At 34.1% G+C, this 17,539-nt stretch overlaps 1 protein-coding gene across 6 annotated transcripts in view; it reads left to right on the plus strand.

The window, feature by feature from the left end:
• The window catches only part of ATRX (ATRX chromatin remodeler), a 300,408-nt gene that overhangs the window by 103,762 nt on the left and 179,107 nt on the right, over positions 1–17,539 (plus strand). For all 6 annotated transcript variants that reach the window (XM_028101410.2, XM_088028724.1, XM_088028725.1 and 3 more), the window contains 2 exons: positions 7,313–7,385; positions 17,157–17,290. In XM_028101410.2, coding sequence (XP_027957211.1) covers positions 7,313–7,385; positions 17,157–17,290 — 207 coding nt within the window. The remainder of the gene's footprint in view (positions 1–7,312; positions 7,386–17,156; positions 17,291–17,539) is intronic.

A 17,539-nucleotide genomic window follows, 5' to 3' on the forward strand; every position in this document is an offset into this window, starting at 1 on the left:
TGTTTTTTGATTGGAGCATTTAGTCCATTTACATTCAGAGTAATTATTGGTAGGCATGTATTGCCATTTTGCTACTTGTTTTATGTTTGTTTTTGTAGTTTTTCTCTGTTCCTTTCTTCTTTTGCTCTCTTCTCTCATTGCTGGCTTTATTAGTGATATGCTTGCATTCCTTTCTCTTTATTTTTTTGCATTATCAGTTGTTTTTGATTTGTGGTTGTCATTAGTTTTATATAAAACATGTTCTGCATGTAGCAGTCTATATTAAGTTAATGGTTGCTTAAGTTTGGATGTACTGCATTTTTACTCCTCTCCCCCATGTTTTAGATATATGGTGTCCTACTTCCTTTTATTTTGTGAATCCCTTAACAGATTTTTATTGATATACTTAATTTTATTGCTTTAGTGCTACCTACTTTTCTTTACTCCTAATTATGGTCTTACCTTTCCACTCAGAGAATCCCCTTTAATATTTTTTTTATTATATATTATTTTATATATATATTTATATATAAATAAAATATATTTATTTTATTATATATTATTTATTAATTTATTATATAATATTTTTTTTTATTTAAAGATTTTTATTTATTTATTTAACAGAGAGAGAGAGAGCACAAGTAGACAGAGCGGCAGACAGAGGGAGCAGGAGAAGCAGGCTCTCTGCTGAGCAGGGAGCCTGATGCGGGGCTCGATCCCAGGACCCTGGGCTCATGACCTGAGCTGAAGGCAGCCGCTTAACCGACTGAGCCACCCAGGCACCCCCCCTTTAATATTTCTTGTATGGCTCGTTTAGTTGTGATGAATTCCTTTAACTTTATTTGTCTTGGAAACTCTTTCTTTCTATTCTGAATGATTGTCTTGGTGGAGAGAGTATTCTTGGTTGCAGTTTTATTTTCCTTCAGCACTTAGAATATATCATGCCAGTCTCTTCTGGCCTACAAAGTTTCTTCTGAAAAATCTGCTCCTATCTTTATGGAGTTTCCCTTGCATGTATCTGTTTTCCTTTCTCCTGTTCCTTTTAAAATTCCCTCTTTATCACTGCATTTCCCTATTTTAATTACTATGTGTCTTGGTGTGGACCTTTTTGGGTTGATTTTATCGGGGGCTCTTTGTGCCTCCTGAATCTGGATGTATATTTCCCTCCCCAGATTTGGGAAGTTTTGAGCTGTTATTTCTTCAAGTAAATTTTCTGCCCCTTTTTCTTTCTCATGTCTTTCTGGGGTCCTTATAATGTGCCTATTACCATGCTTGATTGTGTTACTGAGTTCCCTAATTCTGTTTTCATTTTTTATTATTTTCTTTCTCTCTTCTGTTCATCTTGATTACTTTCCATTACTCTGTCTTGTAGGTCACTGGTCCATTCTTCTACTTCCTGTCTTCTACTATTTATTCCCTCTAGTGTATATTCAGTTTTAATTATTGAGCCCTTCATCTCTGATTGGTTCTTGTTTATGTTTTCTACCTCTTTGTTGAGTATCTCAGTGAGGTTTTCTACTCTTTTCTCGATTCCAGTGAGTATCTTTATGACCATTACTTTAAATTCTCCCTTAGGCATATTACTTATCTCTGTTTTGTTTAGCTCTCTTGCTGTGATTTTGTCATGTTCTTTCATTTGGGACATATTCCTTTTTCTCCTCATTTTTCCAATTCTCTGTGTCTTCTTCTATATGTTAGCCATGTGCTCTTGTAAGTAGTGGTCTTATGAAGAACAGGTCCTATAGTGCCCTACAGTGCCGTGTCCCTTGTTCACCAGAACCTGACACTTGAATGTCTCCTGTGTGTGTTGTTGTATCCTAATTTTATGGCTGAGCCTCACACTGCAGGGTGTTCTCCCCATGTTGTCTCCTGAGAAGTTTTTGTTGGTAGCCTGAGCCTGCCATTAGACCAGATGTCTGCCCTCAACCTGCTGCTGGGCCCACATGTGGACTCATGTGTATGCTTATTGTTCCCTCTGCTCCAGGGCAGAGTCATTTTGGAGTGGTGCTGGCCACTCTTGGGGCTGTAAGCACACTGCCAGATTTGTGTCACTTCTTTGGATGGTCTCCTGCCAAGGGTATGTTGGTAGTAGCTGTCTGTAGAAGAACGTGGGGGCAGGGTATGTGTGGTACCAGCAGGGTCAGTGCCACTTGTGGAAGGTATCTTGCAGCCACCTGAGAAAACTTTCCAGAGTCCAGGCTGGTGTGGAGGGGGCAAGTCTACAGAAGACATAGTGGGGTAGGACATGCTTTTAGCAAGGTATGTGGAGAGTGTTGGTGCTGTGCTGGTTCCTGCAGGAATGGGGAGGGAAATGACACCTGCCAGCTTTTTGGTCTTGCAGAAGTCTCCCAGTGATCTCTGCCCTTCCAGCACATGCTCTGAGGTTAATAAAGAAACCACCTTCTCATATACCCCAGACCCTTTTCAAACTGCTGTTTGTATGCTGTATCTCAGTGGGGTTGTTTGTTGTGTTGTCTCTTAAGGATGGGGACTCAATTTCCTATTGCCCCCTGGTTCTTCCAGAGTTGAGCCTGCTGATTTTTAAAATGTAATGTGTGAATCCCCACGAGTTGTAAGTTCTTGGGAAGTTAGGTCCCTCTGGTATTCAAAGCCAAATGTTACTGAGATTTGTCTTCCTGGTGTGTGGGTCTGCCATGCCTGGGGTGCATAGCTTGGGGTCTGCTCTTTTTCCCTGTATGCGCCTGTGACATCCTTCCTTGCTTCTGACAGATCCACAGGTCACTTTGGCTCACACTGCATCTTCGCCCTTTCTACCGTCTTTATTGTGGCCTTGTCTCTACATTTAGCTGTGGAAAGTCTGTTTTGCCCGTCTTCAGGTCATTTTCTTTTTTATTTGCGCTGATGTGGCTGTTACGTAGATGTAACCATAGGATGAGGTGAGCCTGGGATCCTCCTGCTCTGCCATCTTCACCAGAAATCCACCTGAACTTTATTTTTAAATTTTTATAAAGGAGATTTTAGGTATAAATGTGTTCCCAGCACAGGTAGAATGTTTAAATTTTTCCTTTCAGTCCTTAGGTTAGGAGTTTCCATTTATCTCAATTAGGTTTTGTGCAATTAACTTGAATTGTTTTTTAAAAAATTTTATTTTTATTTTTTTATTTCTTTAAAAGATTTTATTTGAGAGAGAGAGAATCAGTGGGGGGGCGGGCAGAGGGAAAAAGAGAAGGAGCCGGACACAGGGCTCCATCCCAGGATCCTGGGATCATGACCTGAGCTGAAGGCAGACACTTAACCAACTGAGTCACCCAGGCATCCCTGATATTGCTTATTGCAATATCCCTGAGTATTGCTTTTTAATAAAACTTCACATTCCTTGTATGGAGTGCTTATCTGATGAGTTGTTTTGAAAACCAAGTGTGATTTTCATGGCATATTCAGTTTAATGCGTTGCTGTATCAGATGCCTATATGGCTTTTAACGACTGTCCCCAAAATTGTTGGCCTCAGTGTTTCAGAATTTCCAACTTTTTTGACTTTTAGAAAGATAATATCGATTAGTTAGCATATATTATGTAATAGCCCCAATCACATGTGGGGCAACACTCCCATAATTAAACAAATTAGTATTTCTGCACAAAACATGTGAACATTCGTACTTAAAGGAATGAACAGTTTAGATTAGGTTTTGCAGCCAAATGAACTTTGGGAACAGCTTGTAAAACTTAGTTTTGAGAGCCTTGATTTCAGAATTTCGGTTGACCTTTGAAGAATGCAGGGGGTAGGGATGCTCACCCCCTGTTCAGTCAAAAACCCTGGTTTAGCTTTTGACGTCTCAAATATTTAATTCTTTTTTTTTTTTAAGATTTTATTTATTTATTTGACAGAGACAGCGAGAGAGGGAACACAAACGGGGGGGGGGAGTGGGAGAGGGAGAAGCAGGCTTCCCGCTGAGCAGGGAGCCTGATGCGGGACTCCATCCCAGGACCCTGGGATCATGACCTGAGCCAGAGACAGACGCTTAACGCCTGAGCCACACAGGCGCCCCTCAAATACTTAATTCTTAATAGCCTACTGTTGACTGGAAGCCTTACGAATGACATAAATAGTTGATTAACACATATTTTGTATATTTTATATACTATATACTGTATTCTTACAGTAAAGTATAAACTAGAGAAAAGGAAATAACAAAATCATAAGAGAAAATAATTATACTGGTGTACTGTAAAAAAAAAAATCCATGTATAAGTGGACCTGTGCAGTTCAAAGCTGTGTTGTTCAAGGCTCAACTGTATGGTAGTGTAAGAGATTGTTTGTATTCAGTGTTTTGTTATCAGGTTAGTTGGGAAAACTCTTATTAAGGATTAGAGTATAAGAATAATAAATCATGAGTAGTTACATGGAGTATTCTCATTGGCAAATTGTAGGCTATTGAATTAAACTTTGGAAAACTGGTTTCCATGATTAAACAGCTTCCCTAGTGAAAACAACATGTTTGATTTCAATTGCTGATTTTCATTTCCCAAAATCTAACTTGATTTGACACATATGAGAGGTTTGTATGATATACCTCTCATGTTTGGAATTATTAGTGCATAGTGTAATATGTATTCATTAGATCTTAAGAGATGGCAACATATGGCAAATATTGTAGGGTGCATTTCCCAATAATTCCTTACCTGAGCACTGGTCTAGATCACTGTGTTCCATTTTGATCATTGTGTTCCATATAACTTTGTTCTGAAGGATCATCGTGCTGGTTAGGAGGTGATCCTTTTTTCATGTATGTATCCACAGAAGCCTTGAGAATTGAGCTTTTCTGCAGATGCCAGTCTCAACATTTTGGTGGAATAAGCCATGTTGTTTGGATTTTCTTTATCCTGGATATTTCTTGGAACTGGTTACTTTAGATGAAAAAAAGATAATTTTGCTTGGGAATTAACACATCTAAAAATTGGCCTTTGTAAAAATGCTTAAGCAGAAAAGATTATGAAGGGTGTTGAAAATAAGCACTATAAAAAGTACTGTTTCAAGATAAGTTTGGGTGTGAGCCAAAGATAAGTGGCATTCCTTTTTTTGAGGATTTTATTTATTTGTCAGAGAGAGAGTGCACAAGCAGTGGGGGTGGCAGGCAGAGGGAGAAACAGGCTCCTAGCTGAGCAAGGGAGCCTGACGCGGGACTCGATCCCTGGACCCTGCAATCATGACCTGAGCCGAAGGCAGACGCTTAACTGACTGAGCCACCCAGGCGTCCCGATAAGTGGCATTCCTTAATAATTTGTATGCATATATAAACATAGTATATTTTCTTAATGTGTCCAACTTAAGGGAACATTATTTTTGAACTTTTAAAAAGGCTCCCCTGCTCCCAGATATTTAGATAATTCCAGTTTATTCAGCCATAGTTGGGTATCCTATTATGAGGTACGGTAGTTTACTAGAAAAATTTGGACTTGGGAATGGCATGAGCAACTAAAATGAAGAACATGGTCCTAGGAGATTGCAGTCCCGTGAACAAGATAGACATAGATAAGTCATTATTTAAAAAAATACCAGAAGAAACATATAAAACTAAAATGGGGCTGTGTAATAAATAGCAAGTGGGCCATTTAATCTAAATATTAGAGGAAGACTTCGAAGAACAGGTAACATTTGAACTCAACTTTGAAGGATGTGTCAGATTTTGAAAAGTGTAGTAGAGGAATGACAGTAATATTACTAGTAATATTTCATTTGAAGATTGGTCTGCTTGAGGTATTTATTGTGAGTTTGGTAGGGTATTCTAAGATTTATTTTTGCCTTTCTGTATTTAGCATATTTCTGTCCTGAACCTATAGGTGTCTATGTTCTTTATGAATTTTTTCCTTCATTTTCTCCCTATATTTTATTATAAAGCAATTTTATTTTATTTTTTTAAGATTTATTTATTTAGAGAGAGAGTGCTTGAGCTGGGGGAGGGGGAGGGAGAGGAAGAGAGAATCTCAAGGAGGTTCCATGCTCAGCACAGAGCCTGATCTCATGACCCTGAGATCATGACCTGAGCCGAAATCAAGAGTCAGACACTTAACTGACTGAGCTACCCAGGTGCCCTCAAAGCAGTTTTAAATATACAGGAAAGTTTCTGTCATTAACATTGTACTGTGTTTGCTTTATCACATATCTGTTTATATATCCTTCTATTTATCCATCAATGTACCTAATTTTTTTTTCCTTTTTAACTGTTCATTTTGAATTAATTATAAATTCACAGGACATTGCAAAAAAAATAAAAAACAAAAAACATACAGGGAGGTCTTGAACAATACCCTTAATTCAGTTTCCCCCAGTGGCGACATCTTGTGTAACTATAATACAGTATCAGAACCAGGAAACTGAAGATTTATTGCAGTTTCACTAGTTTTTCATGCACTGATTTGTGAGTGTATGTATATGTAAGTATAGTTCTATGCAGTTATCATCACATGTGTAGCTTTGTATAACCACTACTACAACCAAGATACTGAACTATTCCATTACCACAAGGGTCCCTTGTGCTACCCCTTTACACATCCCCTTGCTTATTCCCATTCTTAACCCCTGGCAAGTGTTAATTTCATTTTCATCTCTAATTTTGTTATTTTGGGGTGGAATCATGAAGTGTGTAACCTTGAGATTGGCTTTTTTCACTCAGTGTAATGCCCTTGAAATCTTTTCCATTTCAAAATAAGTGGTAAACATCAGCATACTACTCCCTAATTACTTTAGCCTATATAGTATTAATTAGAGGTTAATATATAAGTTTGTTTTTGAGGTAAAATTTACATAGTGAAGTGCACAAATCCTAACCTCTTTAGATTTTTAATCAAAGGATAGCAGTGTAGCTTTTTATAAGGAAATCAGTTTTACTATACTTGAATATATCTCTTGGTAATTCTGATCATGACTACAATACAGATTTAAGTATATTTTACTTGCTACTACCAAAATATTAATAGCAATTTTGCTATTCTTCAATTTAACAGAATAAATTAGACATCTGTTAACTTTAAACTTAAAATGGATCACTACAAAGCTTATTTCAGCAAGGAAGTTATGGTACTCTGATGCCAAATTGATAAAGACTTGTTACTAAGAAGGATTAGCTTTAAACTGTTGTATTCTGGGAAGAAACTTCGAAATATATAAAATCCAACTATTGTTTTACTGCTGGCACTTCATAAATTCCCCATTGTGCTTTCCTTATAAATTTTTTTTACTCATGTTTTGGATCCAGAGTACAGTTTAGAACCCACTAGTTGTTTTGATGTTTTTGGCTTTCAGTTTTATTTTACATGATTTTACTTATATAGATAATTTAAAGCTAATTTTAAGTACACTTTTTTCCCCTCAAGGAGATGAAGCCTTATCTAAATCAGTGCCTGTCACAGTGGATGATGATGATGACGACAATGATCCTGAGAATAGGTATGATTCCATCTGTAAGGACTTAAAAAAGATTATAACACACCCTAGGCGTGGGCACAAACAGCAGCAACGGAACCGCAAGCCGGTTGTAAAAACCAGGAGTGCCTGCCTTAGAAAGACTCGCTCACAGTCTTCCTGCAAGTTTGAAAGAAAGGCCAGAAAATGGGCTAAAACTCAGAAACCTTAAGAGAAAGTAAATATAAATATTAACACACCTAGCATAGGGTGTGTTATAAATACAGCACTGTCAATTTTACGTTCCCATGTAAACTGTGATAATTTTTTGAGAATATTTTAATTTCAGATTATTTTATTGATGAAGGTAAATCATATCTCAATAAATTGGTGACAACAGACATCTCTCTCCTCAATATCTGATTATTGTTTTTAATTGCCATCTAATATGGTGGTCCTATTTATTAAGACCCATTCAAAGTGAAGAAAAGGAGATTGCTCTGATATTTAAGATTAAGAAATTCTTTTCAAAATAAGTATCAGTTTACAAGGTGTCCAGACTGATTTGTATTTTAACCATTTTTCAAATAAAATAGATAGTATGATAGTATTAACTTTAATAAGACTTAAACAGAAGGTTAAGAAGTAAACAGTGTAGCCTTTACAGATTCACTTAACCTAAGGGATGGCGGGAGAAGAAAAAAAATACAAAGACACACCCATGTCCTAACAATGAAGAATAATGAAAATGTATTACAGAATATAACCCTAATTTTTTTTTTACCTATCTTTTAAACACTTCCTGAAATACAGTATATCCCACACTCATCATCTTCAACAAGATCGTGTGGTGTAGTAGGTGGAATTTTAGAATAACGGGGATAAGAATATCTGATTTCTAGTTGTAAAACTTCTTTAACTGTCTGTGTGATTGTGCGCAAGTGACTTAACTATTCTGCCAACATTTTCTGATTCCTAAAATGAAAGGGTTGGATGAAATTTTCCCTGATTAATTCCAACACCAATTATCAATGATAGACTTGATGGTTTTACTAAAGAACACTATATTAACCATCCATTTATTCCTACTAGTAAGTTATAATACTAAGAAAACATGAAAATATGCATGTAATTTTTGTGTCATAATTTTGTAGGAAATTAACTTTGAGTTAGTAAATGCTGTGGGCCGGCTGTTATTCTAGCTCTGTTTTCTATATCTTGTTGATGCTGATAGGCTTTTCTGTTTCTAATATCAGCATTCTTCTAATAGGAGAATGTTTTTATTAAGGTAAATGAACAATTTTATTTTGTACTTTTAAATAGGGATTAATCATGGGAACAATGATTTAGATGCTGCTTACCTACTTATGTTTTTTTATTAAGAAATATATGTATCCATTATTTTATGAGATGGGGTGGGGTCCATAATGGATTGGTAAAGGCATACATTTTATTCATCAGCCATTTTTATAGTACATGATCATAGCAAGATTATGAAAGCATTTAAAAAACCTCTTTTAAAATGCTTTAATTCCTCTTTATTTATTTAGACTACTAATTTGTTTTCCTGTAAACCATGAGGACTCAAATGTTATTAAAAGGCTAATAATGTTTAATACATGCTATATTCTAATTTAATTATATACGTGATGAACCTTAATCTCATATTTAGCCACTAAATGAGAGTGTCATTGAGGTATGATAATTTTATATTTGAGTTAGAACTTGTCAAAATATGAATATCATTTTCATCTTTTAAGTTGCTTGATTATATCTCTCTGTAACTGGCAAGTATTTTATTGGAAAGTCTATTTAATTCCATCTTGTATATGTGATTACAAAATACAACCCTGTTCAGTACTTTTGAGAAGAATTTTATCTTGAACATGTTTTTCTTTATACTTATTTCAATGTGTCTTTATAAAATATATCATTAATAACTTGTTTCATTTTCAACATACCAAAGAGGTATCTAATACCCACGATGGGCATACAAATACCTTCTGGAACTATTTTAGCATAGATAATGTATTTGAGAATATTTGAATTTGCACTAAGCAACTTTTAAAAATTTATTTGTGGATCATGATTAAGTCTTGGAGTTATATTTACCAATTTCACATTTTTGAGTAGGTTGTATTTTAGTACATAGCATATTGTAATTGTGTGTAAATTTGTACACAATTGTGTAATTGTGTATAAATTGTGTATACATTTCATATGCTTTAACTTTTTAGCAATGTTAATACATTTTCAGTGTTGACGTTTATGGAGAGGTAAATAGTGTATTAATGCCAATGCTTAAGTATTTGGATGCAATAAATTTCTATAAAACTTTTTTCTTGTTCAAGCATTTAATTTTAATTATAATGCATCTTTTCATGAAAGTTGAAAGAATTTGTTAAAATCAAGGTATGGAGGGTAGTTTGTAGCCAAAGAAGTTTTGATATTTCTGATATTGAGGAAGTAAATACTTTATAATTCCCTAAACATATATATTTACATATATTTATGGGAAAGTTTTGCAGTGGATTTCGCTACTGTTTCTGTCTTTTCTGTTTTTAAAGCTATAACAGTTTTTGAGGTCATTTAAAAAACTTAGCCATGTCCTAAATACTTTAGTATGTGTGAATATATAAATTTGGTATTTAGCATACTGTTATGCAGCATCATTCATATTTGAAAGTAAATGTATGCTATTGTGAGATAGAGTGGTCTAACTTGTAAATTAATTTCTGTTTAATTGCATTTATTTAATAAACAATGAAAAAACATAGGTTGACAGTTTAACTTTTTTTTGGTTGAACTTTTTAGAAAAAAATGTAAATAGTAGACTAACTTTATAGTTTGAATTTTGTATAATTGGGAATTTACTTAGAATTTTCTAGCTTAGACTTTATGTACTTTTTGAAAGGGATAATAATATGAAATAGTTTGTCAGGTTATTTAAATTAGACATGTAATTTTAAAGTCAGATGTTTGAATTTGCCATTATGTTAATGTTGCCTTTCAGATACCTATTGTGTTTTAAATTGGTTCTTTCATTGAAAAAATATTCATTTATGTAATTTTTTTATTATGGTTGCATTTCTACAGTTATCTGGCATTGAAAATACAGTATGAATCGGTAAAAGGGATATTTTGACCAGACATTTTCTAATATCCTATATTTGAATACCTACACTGTGAATTAGCTTGAGTGGTAAGATGTTAGTTTGTTCAAGTTTAACAGTGTTAGTGTTGAGGATCGTTAAACCAGGCTTGTCTTTAGAGGTTGCATACTAAATCAGTGAGGAGTCCATTCTCTCCGAAAAAGAATTCTTTTCAGTATGTTATTTGTAGATTTTTTTCTAAGTATTCTTTTTTATTCCAATTTTGACTAAAAGCTGAGATTTTTTTAATATGGATACCCTCCCCTGGAACACACATACAAATATTTACCTTATATTTGAAGAACGCTTAATTGGGTCTAACAATACTCCATAGTTTTCTCATAATTTCTTTCTCAGTGGGGCTAAGTACTTATTACATAGAAGCAAAATTTGATGTGGAGATTGCTTGAAGAAATTGCCCATTGTTAATAGAAGTTCTACTTAATTATAGTGGGACTACACTGTAGCCTTAAAAATTTCCAATTATTTTTTTATTTGGTAATACTTTACTTTTCAACTGGAAAACATACAAATGATTGTTTTTTCCCTACTAGCTTGGTGGGGGTATTCTGTTGATGAAGATTCTGTACTATTAATTCAGCATATTTTCAGAAGTAATTAATTGTTCCTGGATGTTGTTCATGCTAATGAAGATATTTAATGATTGTTTACCTGATTTCAGCAATGTTTAATGGGTTGAGTATATCTCAAGTCCCTTCAACAAGACTCCATTTGGTTTCCATTTTAAACACTTTTCAGAATGTTCATCTTCTACACGTGTCTTTATTCTTTATACGAATTTGCTAAATCTGGAATAATTTTTTCTCTGTGAAATGTTTTTTTTTCCATGGTGGTCCTGTTTGGTTACCAAAATTGCTTTGGTTCTCCTTTATTGTTTTGAAAAACCTGAAGCATTTTACTTGTTTTTATGTTTGAGTAAGGGTTTTAAATTCCTGGCAATTTTAAGGTAACTCTTTCTCAATTTACTTTGTTTTTATAGTGCAGGTAAGTATTGTAAGTCATTTAAGTATATATAGGTGTCTAGTCTGTATATAGGATCCATAATGAAACTGGTTGCAGTTGCCATAAGATCTCTTTCTTACGCTAGAATTTTCAGCAAGGAAATAAATATGATCAGTAGTGGTGATCTCTCTGCTTAAGGTTTAAACATTATATCTAGCCTTCCTTTCCTGTTCTCTGTTCTTTGGTGATATTGGGACTTTTAGAGAATGGAAAATAGCCCCCCCACCCCTGCAAAGGGAGTTTGTATTTTCTAGTGTTAGCAAAAAATGATTCATTTTTCTGACTTAATATATGTCTCCTTTGTCTTTAGCTTTGAAGTTTATAAATAAAAATGAGTCAATCCTGTTTTTACCTTTCAAGTATAAGAAAATATTAAACTAGTTCTTTAATGTGATCAAATTTTCTAAGTTTATATCAATGTTAATGAAGTTTTTCTTGTTAAAATTTCCTCTAAAACTGCTTTGGATTTTGTATAAAATCAGGGAATGCACATTTTGTAATTTGAGTTTATTCAAACATTATAGCTTACATATAAATTGTTAATAAACTGTGGGTATTTCCTACAGCTTTATTTCTACTTCTAAGATTTTTTAAAAAAAGTTACTTGATACTAATTTTCCTGATACCCTCACTAAAAAGAAACCAGTGCTGGTTTTCACTAATAGCAAACATTGTAGGACATATGACTAACAAGTGTTTCAAACCATTGTTTAGCTTTTTGATTATTCAGTTACATCATCATCTCATAAACTCCACCATTTTTGGGTACAGATCATTATGCCTTAGTCATTTTTTATAGAAGGTTCATATCAAGAATACTACTTTTGAACTAAGGAGTTAAAAAATATGCTAATCCAGATTTTGAAGATGAGGAATTCCATAGTAATTCTATGAAATATTTCAGGTTTTTTTAAAACATTTTTTTAATTTAAATTCATTTAGTTAACATATAATGTATTATTGGTTTCAGAGGTACAGGCCTGTGATTCTTCAGTCTTATATAATAAATACCCAGTGCTCATTACATCACATGCCCTTCTTAGTGTCCATCAACCAGTTTGGAATATTTGTTTTTATTCTTAACCCTGAAGTATATAACATTTGTTAATGCCTCACACTTTATTAGAAGAATATGGGTTCACCATCTTGTTTTCACAAAAAGTTTTTAACATTCTTTGGCTGTAGTCATTTGAGTTCTTTTACATATCAACATTTTGAATATGGTATGATATTTTAGCCTAGCATATACATAGATACTTGTTTTGTGTCTCTAAAGGGTATGCATTTAAACCTATAATCTTATTCTGGATTCTCTGTTTAAAAGAAAAAGAATTCTCTGTTTAAACTAATTCTGTTGTAGTATTGTACACAAAATGTAAGCAATTTTTTAATTTGTCATCTTTGTGCATGGATGCACCATAGTTTTTGGCCTTCTAAAATTGTATTTTTTATTTAACAATTTTCTTCAAACCTGTTTTCAGAACCTCTTAAAAGATAAAACAGTAGATTATAGGGATATATCTGAGATGACCTGTCAAGTGCATTTTAGAGATGGAGCATACTGGACTAAAGATGTAACTTTTTAAAAATTTTTTAAAAACTGAAGCTTCAATTCTTTCATTTCTAAATGCATATTTGGAAATCAATAAAATACAGTTATCTTTAAGAATGTGACTGTAGTAGATTCACCAAGTACTCATAAGCATAGTAGTAGTAAATGAGTAGAGACTATAGCACTGGCATAGTAAAATTAAGAGAATATTGGGATTCAGGATCTTAGGTCCTACTTCTCGCTTTGCCACTAACTAGCTTTGTTTCTTTGGCCACAACATTTTCCCTTGCTAAGCCTGTTTCCTCATCTGTAAAATGACAGTATTGGGACTCTAAGGTCCCTTTTTCTAGCTGTAAAATTTCGTGTTGCTTTTGTAATGGCTGTTTCTCTAAAAACCTCCATGGTGCAACAGATCCCTCTCTTGATTGCTCCTATTTTAGAAATTTAATGTTTTGAATTATTGATTTATGTACCAGCAAGAGGTAGTTTACTTTCTTTCCCTGTTTGAGTGCTTACACAAGGAACATTATGCATTTCCTTTCTAGATAGGATCAGAATAACTAAAGGCTTTCATGGCTCTCTCTTTCTCTTTCTCTCTCTCTCTCTCCCCCTCTCCCCCTCTCCCTCTCTCTTTTTCCTGCTTGGGTGTTCGTCTTTGCATTGTTGGGCTGATTCCTTATTTTATTTTTGCTTCCTTTTAGTAGATGAAGGTGTAAGGGGTAATAAGACATTATCTTGGTATTATGTGCTTTAGAAGCCTTAGCTTGTTTGGGTTTTGGGATTCTATTATTCTCTCATGCACCATTTCCGATCATTGTTTTTTTGTGGGTTTTTACCCTTCCTCCCATATTGTTTTGCTTTCTCCCCCTCTCCCTTCCCTCCCTTTCAGGAAAATGGAGGAGTGGCTCCATTACTTCCAGCTCTGCCCAGGTTTTCTGCCACAGAGTGGCACAGCCTGTGTCTCTAATGCTTCTGATAGAGTCGTGACTGCTTTGGATGCTACACCTGCCCCAAGATGTAATATTGAGCATTGAGATTCCAGGGGGGCAGTACCTTGTTGCCTGGATGATTTTCTCAGAAACGTCCTGGAAAGCCTCAAGAAAGGAAACTTCAGAGCAAACAGAAATCAACTAGGGATCATGACTATACATCCATCACATGCATACCAGCACGGGTCCAGCCGAGGCCTCCAAAATGATGCTTTGCCAGCCTCAGCTGGTTCTCGAGTGATGATGTCCTTGAAGTCTCTGTGGCCCGTGACTCAAGAGTTAAGGTAGTGGAGTTTCCCTTAAAGCATCTCACAGCAGGCTTTGTAGATGGGACACATCTCACCTCAACATGTTTGCTGACTACTCAGGTTGAAGGTCAGCCTCAGCCCTTAGGTCCTTCAAATTAAGTTCTAACTTTGAGGTGTAGGTTACATGGTAGGCTAGGTTTATGATACAGTGTATCTTTGACATAGGGACTTGAGCCATCAGTCATGCAAAATGATTTAAGTTTATTCTTTTTTATGGCTTAGTATACATGGCTATACATTAGGTTTTCCATTGGTCAAAAGTGTTAGAGGGCAAATCTAAACCATCTTAGGAAGGTAAAGCTAAGGGAATCTCCATCACTCTGTATGTAACTTTTCAGTTTGGAGAAAAATGACCATTCTCTGAATTTTGTAATTTTTTTCCTACTTCTAAAGTGATTGTGATTGTTCTATATATTATGTTCTTAATGAAGGTTGTTGATTGACAAATCATGTAATTTTTCAGTGTATGGATCTCATTTAATTTTCCATGATTTATTATGTAATTTCACAGTTGATATAAAATTGTATCTTATTTTCTCATGTGTATCATATTTCTCAGTTTTTTCATGACAGTCTAGAACTTTGAGTATGAATTAGGTAGTTTTACATATTTTAACCTTCCATTTAGTAGACATATTCTTAGGAGTCTAGAGTTTGAAAGAAGAAAAATTTTATGGTTTCTTAAAATTAACCAAGTCTTTACAGATAATATAGAATTTTAGACTTTTTTTGAACTTGTAAATACAAACTGAAATCGGGTGATTGAAGTAACCTTTAGTGTAACTAAATTAGTACTTGTATTTTTATTGGTTATTATTGTACTACCCAAATGGTTATATAAGATCTTGTAACTGCAAGTGAACTATGTTTTTCTATTTGCAATCTATTATTCAACACTTTACATTTATGTGTGTGTGTAATACACACACACACATTCCAAAACAGTGGTTTTACCCAAATTGGTTCAAGAAAGTTTCTCCTTGTCCATGGGAAATGACAAATGTAGTGTGTATTAAAGATGATGTTAGAGAGTTTTTCTAGACAGATGCTTTTATTAAATTTAAAGAACCACCCTTCATTCTGAAACTGTTTCCTAATTTGTGGAGGGTGTGTTGAAATAGTCTATTTTATAAAATGGTGAAAATAAACAGTTTTGGCTTTAAATTTTTATTCTTGGCAAAATGAGAAGTTGACAACCCTATATTATTCTCCACTTAAAAAAGTTTACTGTGTACAATCCAAGTGAGCAAACCACTGATCTAGAAATGTAATAACAACACTTTATAGCTCAACTCCAGTAGGATTTAAATTGGAGTGATCTAATCTTCACTTTATTGAAACACAAATCAGATCAAAAACCCACAAAAAAGCAAACTCATCTGTGGTTTCCTTTACCACTTGGTAACTCTGTGTTGTCTAAATATTTCTAATGTGTTTGTTTAGGGAAGGAAGCACCAAAAGGCTTAAATATAAGTATTTATGAAGTGATTACCTATTTTGCTTCAGTTTGTTTTGGTGCCTTTGCCTATATATCTTTGTATAAAACTAGGATTGAACAGTCTCCCTTTCAAATAAAATTACCAAGTCATTAACATCTTCTACCATTGAGTGAATCTTGACTGAAATGTGAGTGTATGTTAAGAAATCTAAAGAAGGGTTTCAAATCCAAAAATAACAGAAGTTCCATAATTCCAGCTGTAAGTTTTTGACTGAGCTAGAGAGTTAATCTTGATTGCAGAGTGGATGTTTATCCCATAAGAGTTAGTATTAGTTCATGGAAAACTGAGAATCATGCTGCCTTCGTTTTGAACCTTTCTATAAGGTATTCCTTCGTTACTGTGATTTATAAATTTATATCACAAAGACACTCCAGGTGCAAAACACCTCCTCTTATACAAAAGCTGCATGATTGCTTTTATTTTACATTTTCAGATGTTTTCCTTTAGCATAAACATGGAGATTTATTAGGATTATATTTTATTTTAACATAAGATGACATTAAAGAAGTATCTTCTCATGCTTTTAGTAGTTGATTTTTCCATTAACAAATTGGTCTTTGAGGAACATCTTGAGAAATTTTGGTATGAGTGAGGCTACTGCACTGTCTACTTTTTTGGAAAGTGAAGACTCATTTATGGTATTTTGTGTTCTTTTACCATGTGTATAATTAATAGCACTCATGTCCCTTCTCTTATCTGCCCTAGTTTGAATATTATTAGGGATTTCTGATTGCTTCAATACTTAGTATATGGTATATGCTTTCATTTCATTTACAGAATTTATGAATTAAATTGAAATTTAAGTGCCAGAAATATTATTCACCAGTTTGAGGCACTGTTTGATAAGAAAGTGCCTCAACCTTGATTTTCTAAGAATACGTTTTGCTTTGAATAGTCTTCTCATGTGGAGTTTTGTCTTGGAATGCCATTTGTCTGAATAAGTTGATTTATTATGTGGGCCTATCTCATACTGTAGTTGTTGGATGATGGCAGCAGAGCAAATATAGGATTGGAAGATTATGCAGCATGAAATTGCAATTGGTCAAAATAGTAGAAATGTCCCTCAGATTTTTAAATAAATTGCAGAAGTATTTAGAATTGGAAAAAAAATCAGTGCTAAGAGCATTTTCAGAAGTTTTGGTTGGTAGCTTAGGTTAAAACATGGTTTTGGTAGTCTTTTATTGACAGTATAAAATCTTTTTGCACATTTATTTCTATTTTGATAGTTTTTTTAAAATTTGTTACACTTCACCACCAAATATATAGTTTTTTTTTACTGTCTTTTTACTCAAGAATTGCCAAGAAGATGCTTTTAGAAGAAATTAAAGCCAATCTTTCCTCTGATGAGGATGGATCTTCAGATGATGAACCAGAAGAAGGGAAAAAAAGAACTGGAAAACACAATGAAGAAAACCCAGGAGATGAGGGTGAGCTCCAAAGAGAAGTGTAGGATGTCATAACTTGATTGTTTGACCAGTTCAGTCTTTGAGGACTATCTGACCATGAAATTTCATAATATATGTATTTGGAGTTTATTGATATTTAAAACTTTGCTACTACTTTTACTCCTTTTGAGTATCTGGTAATAATTGTGCACATTTTGTCAGTTATTGCCAATAAACATGATTTTTAAAGCAAAATATTTTTTACCTTTTAAAAAAATCTACAAATGATAT

This window comes from Eumetopias jubatus, unplaced genomic scaffold (genome assembly GCF_037043125.1).
Source record: "Eumetopias jubatus isolate StellerSeaLion01/CBP00866 unplaced genomic scaffold, mEumJub1_p1.0 scaffold_11, whole genome shotgun sequence".
NCBI lineage: Eukaryota > Metazoa > Chordata > Mammalia > Carnivora > Otariidae > Eumetopias > Eumetopias jubatus.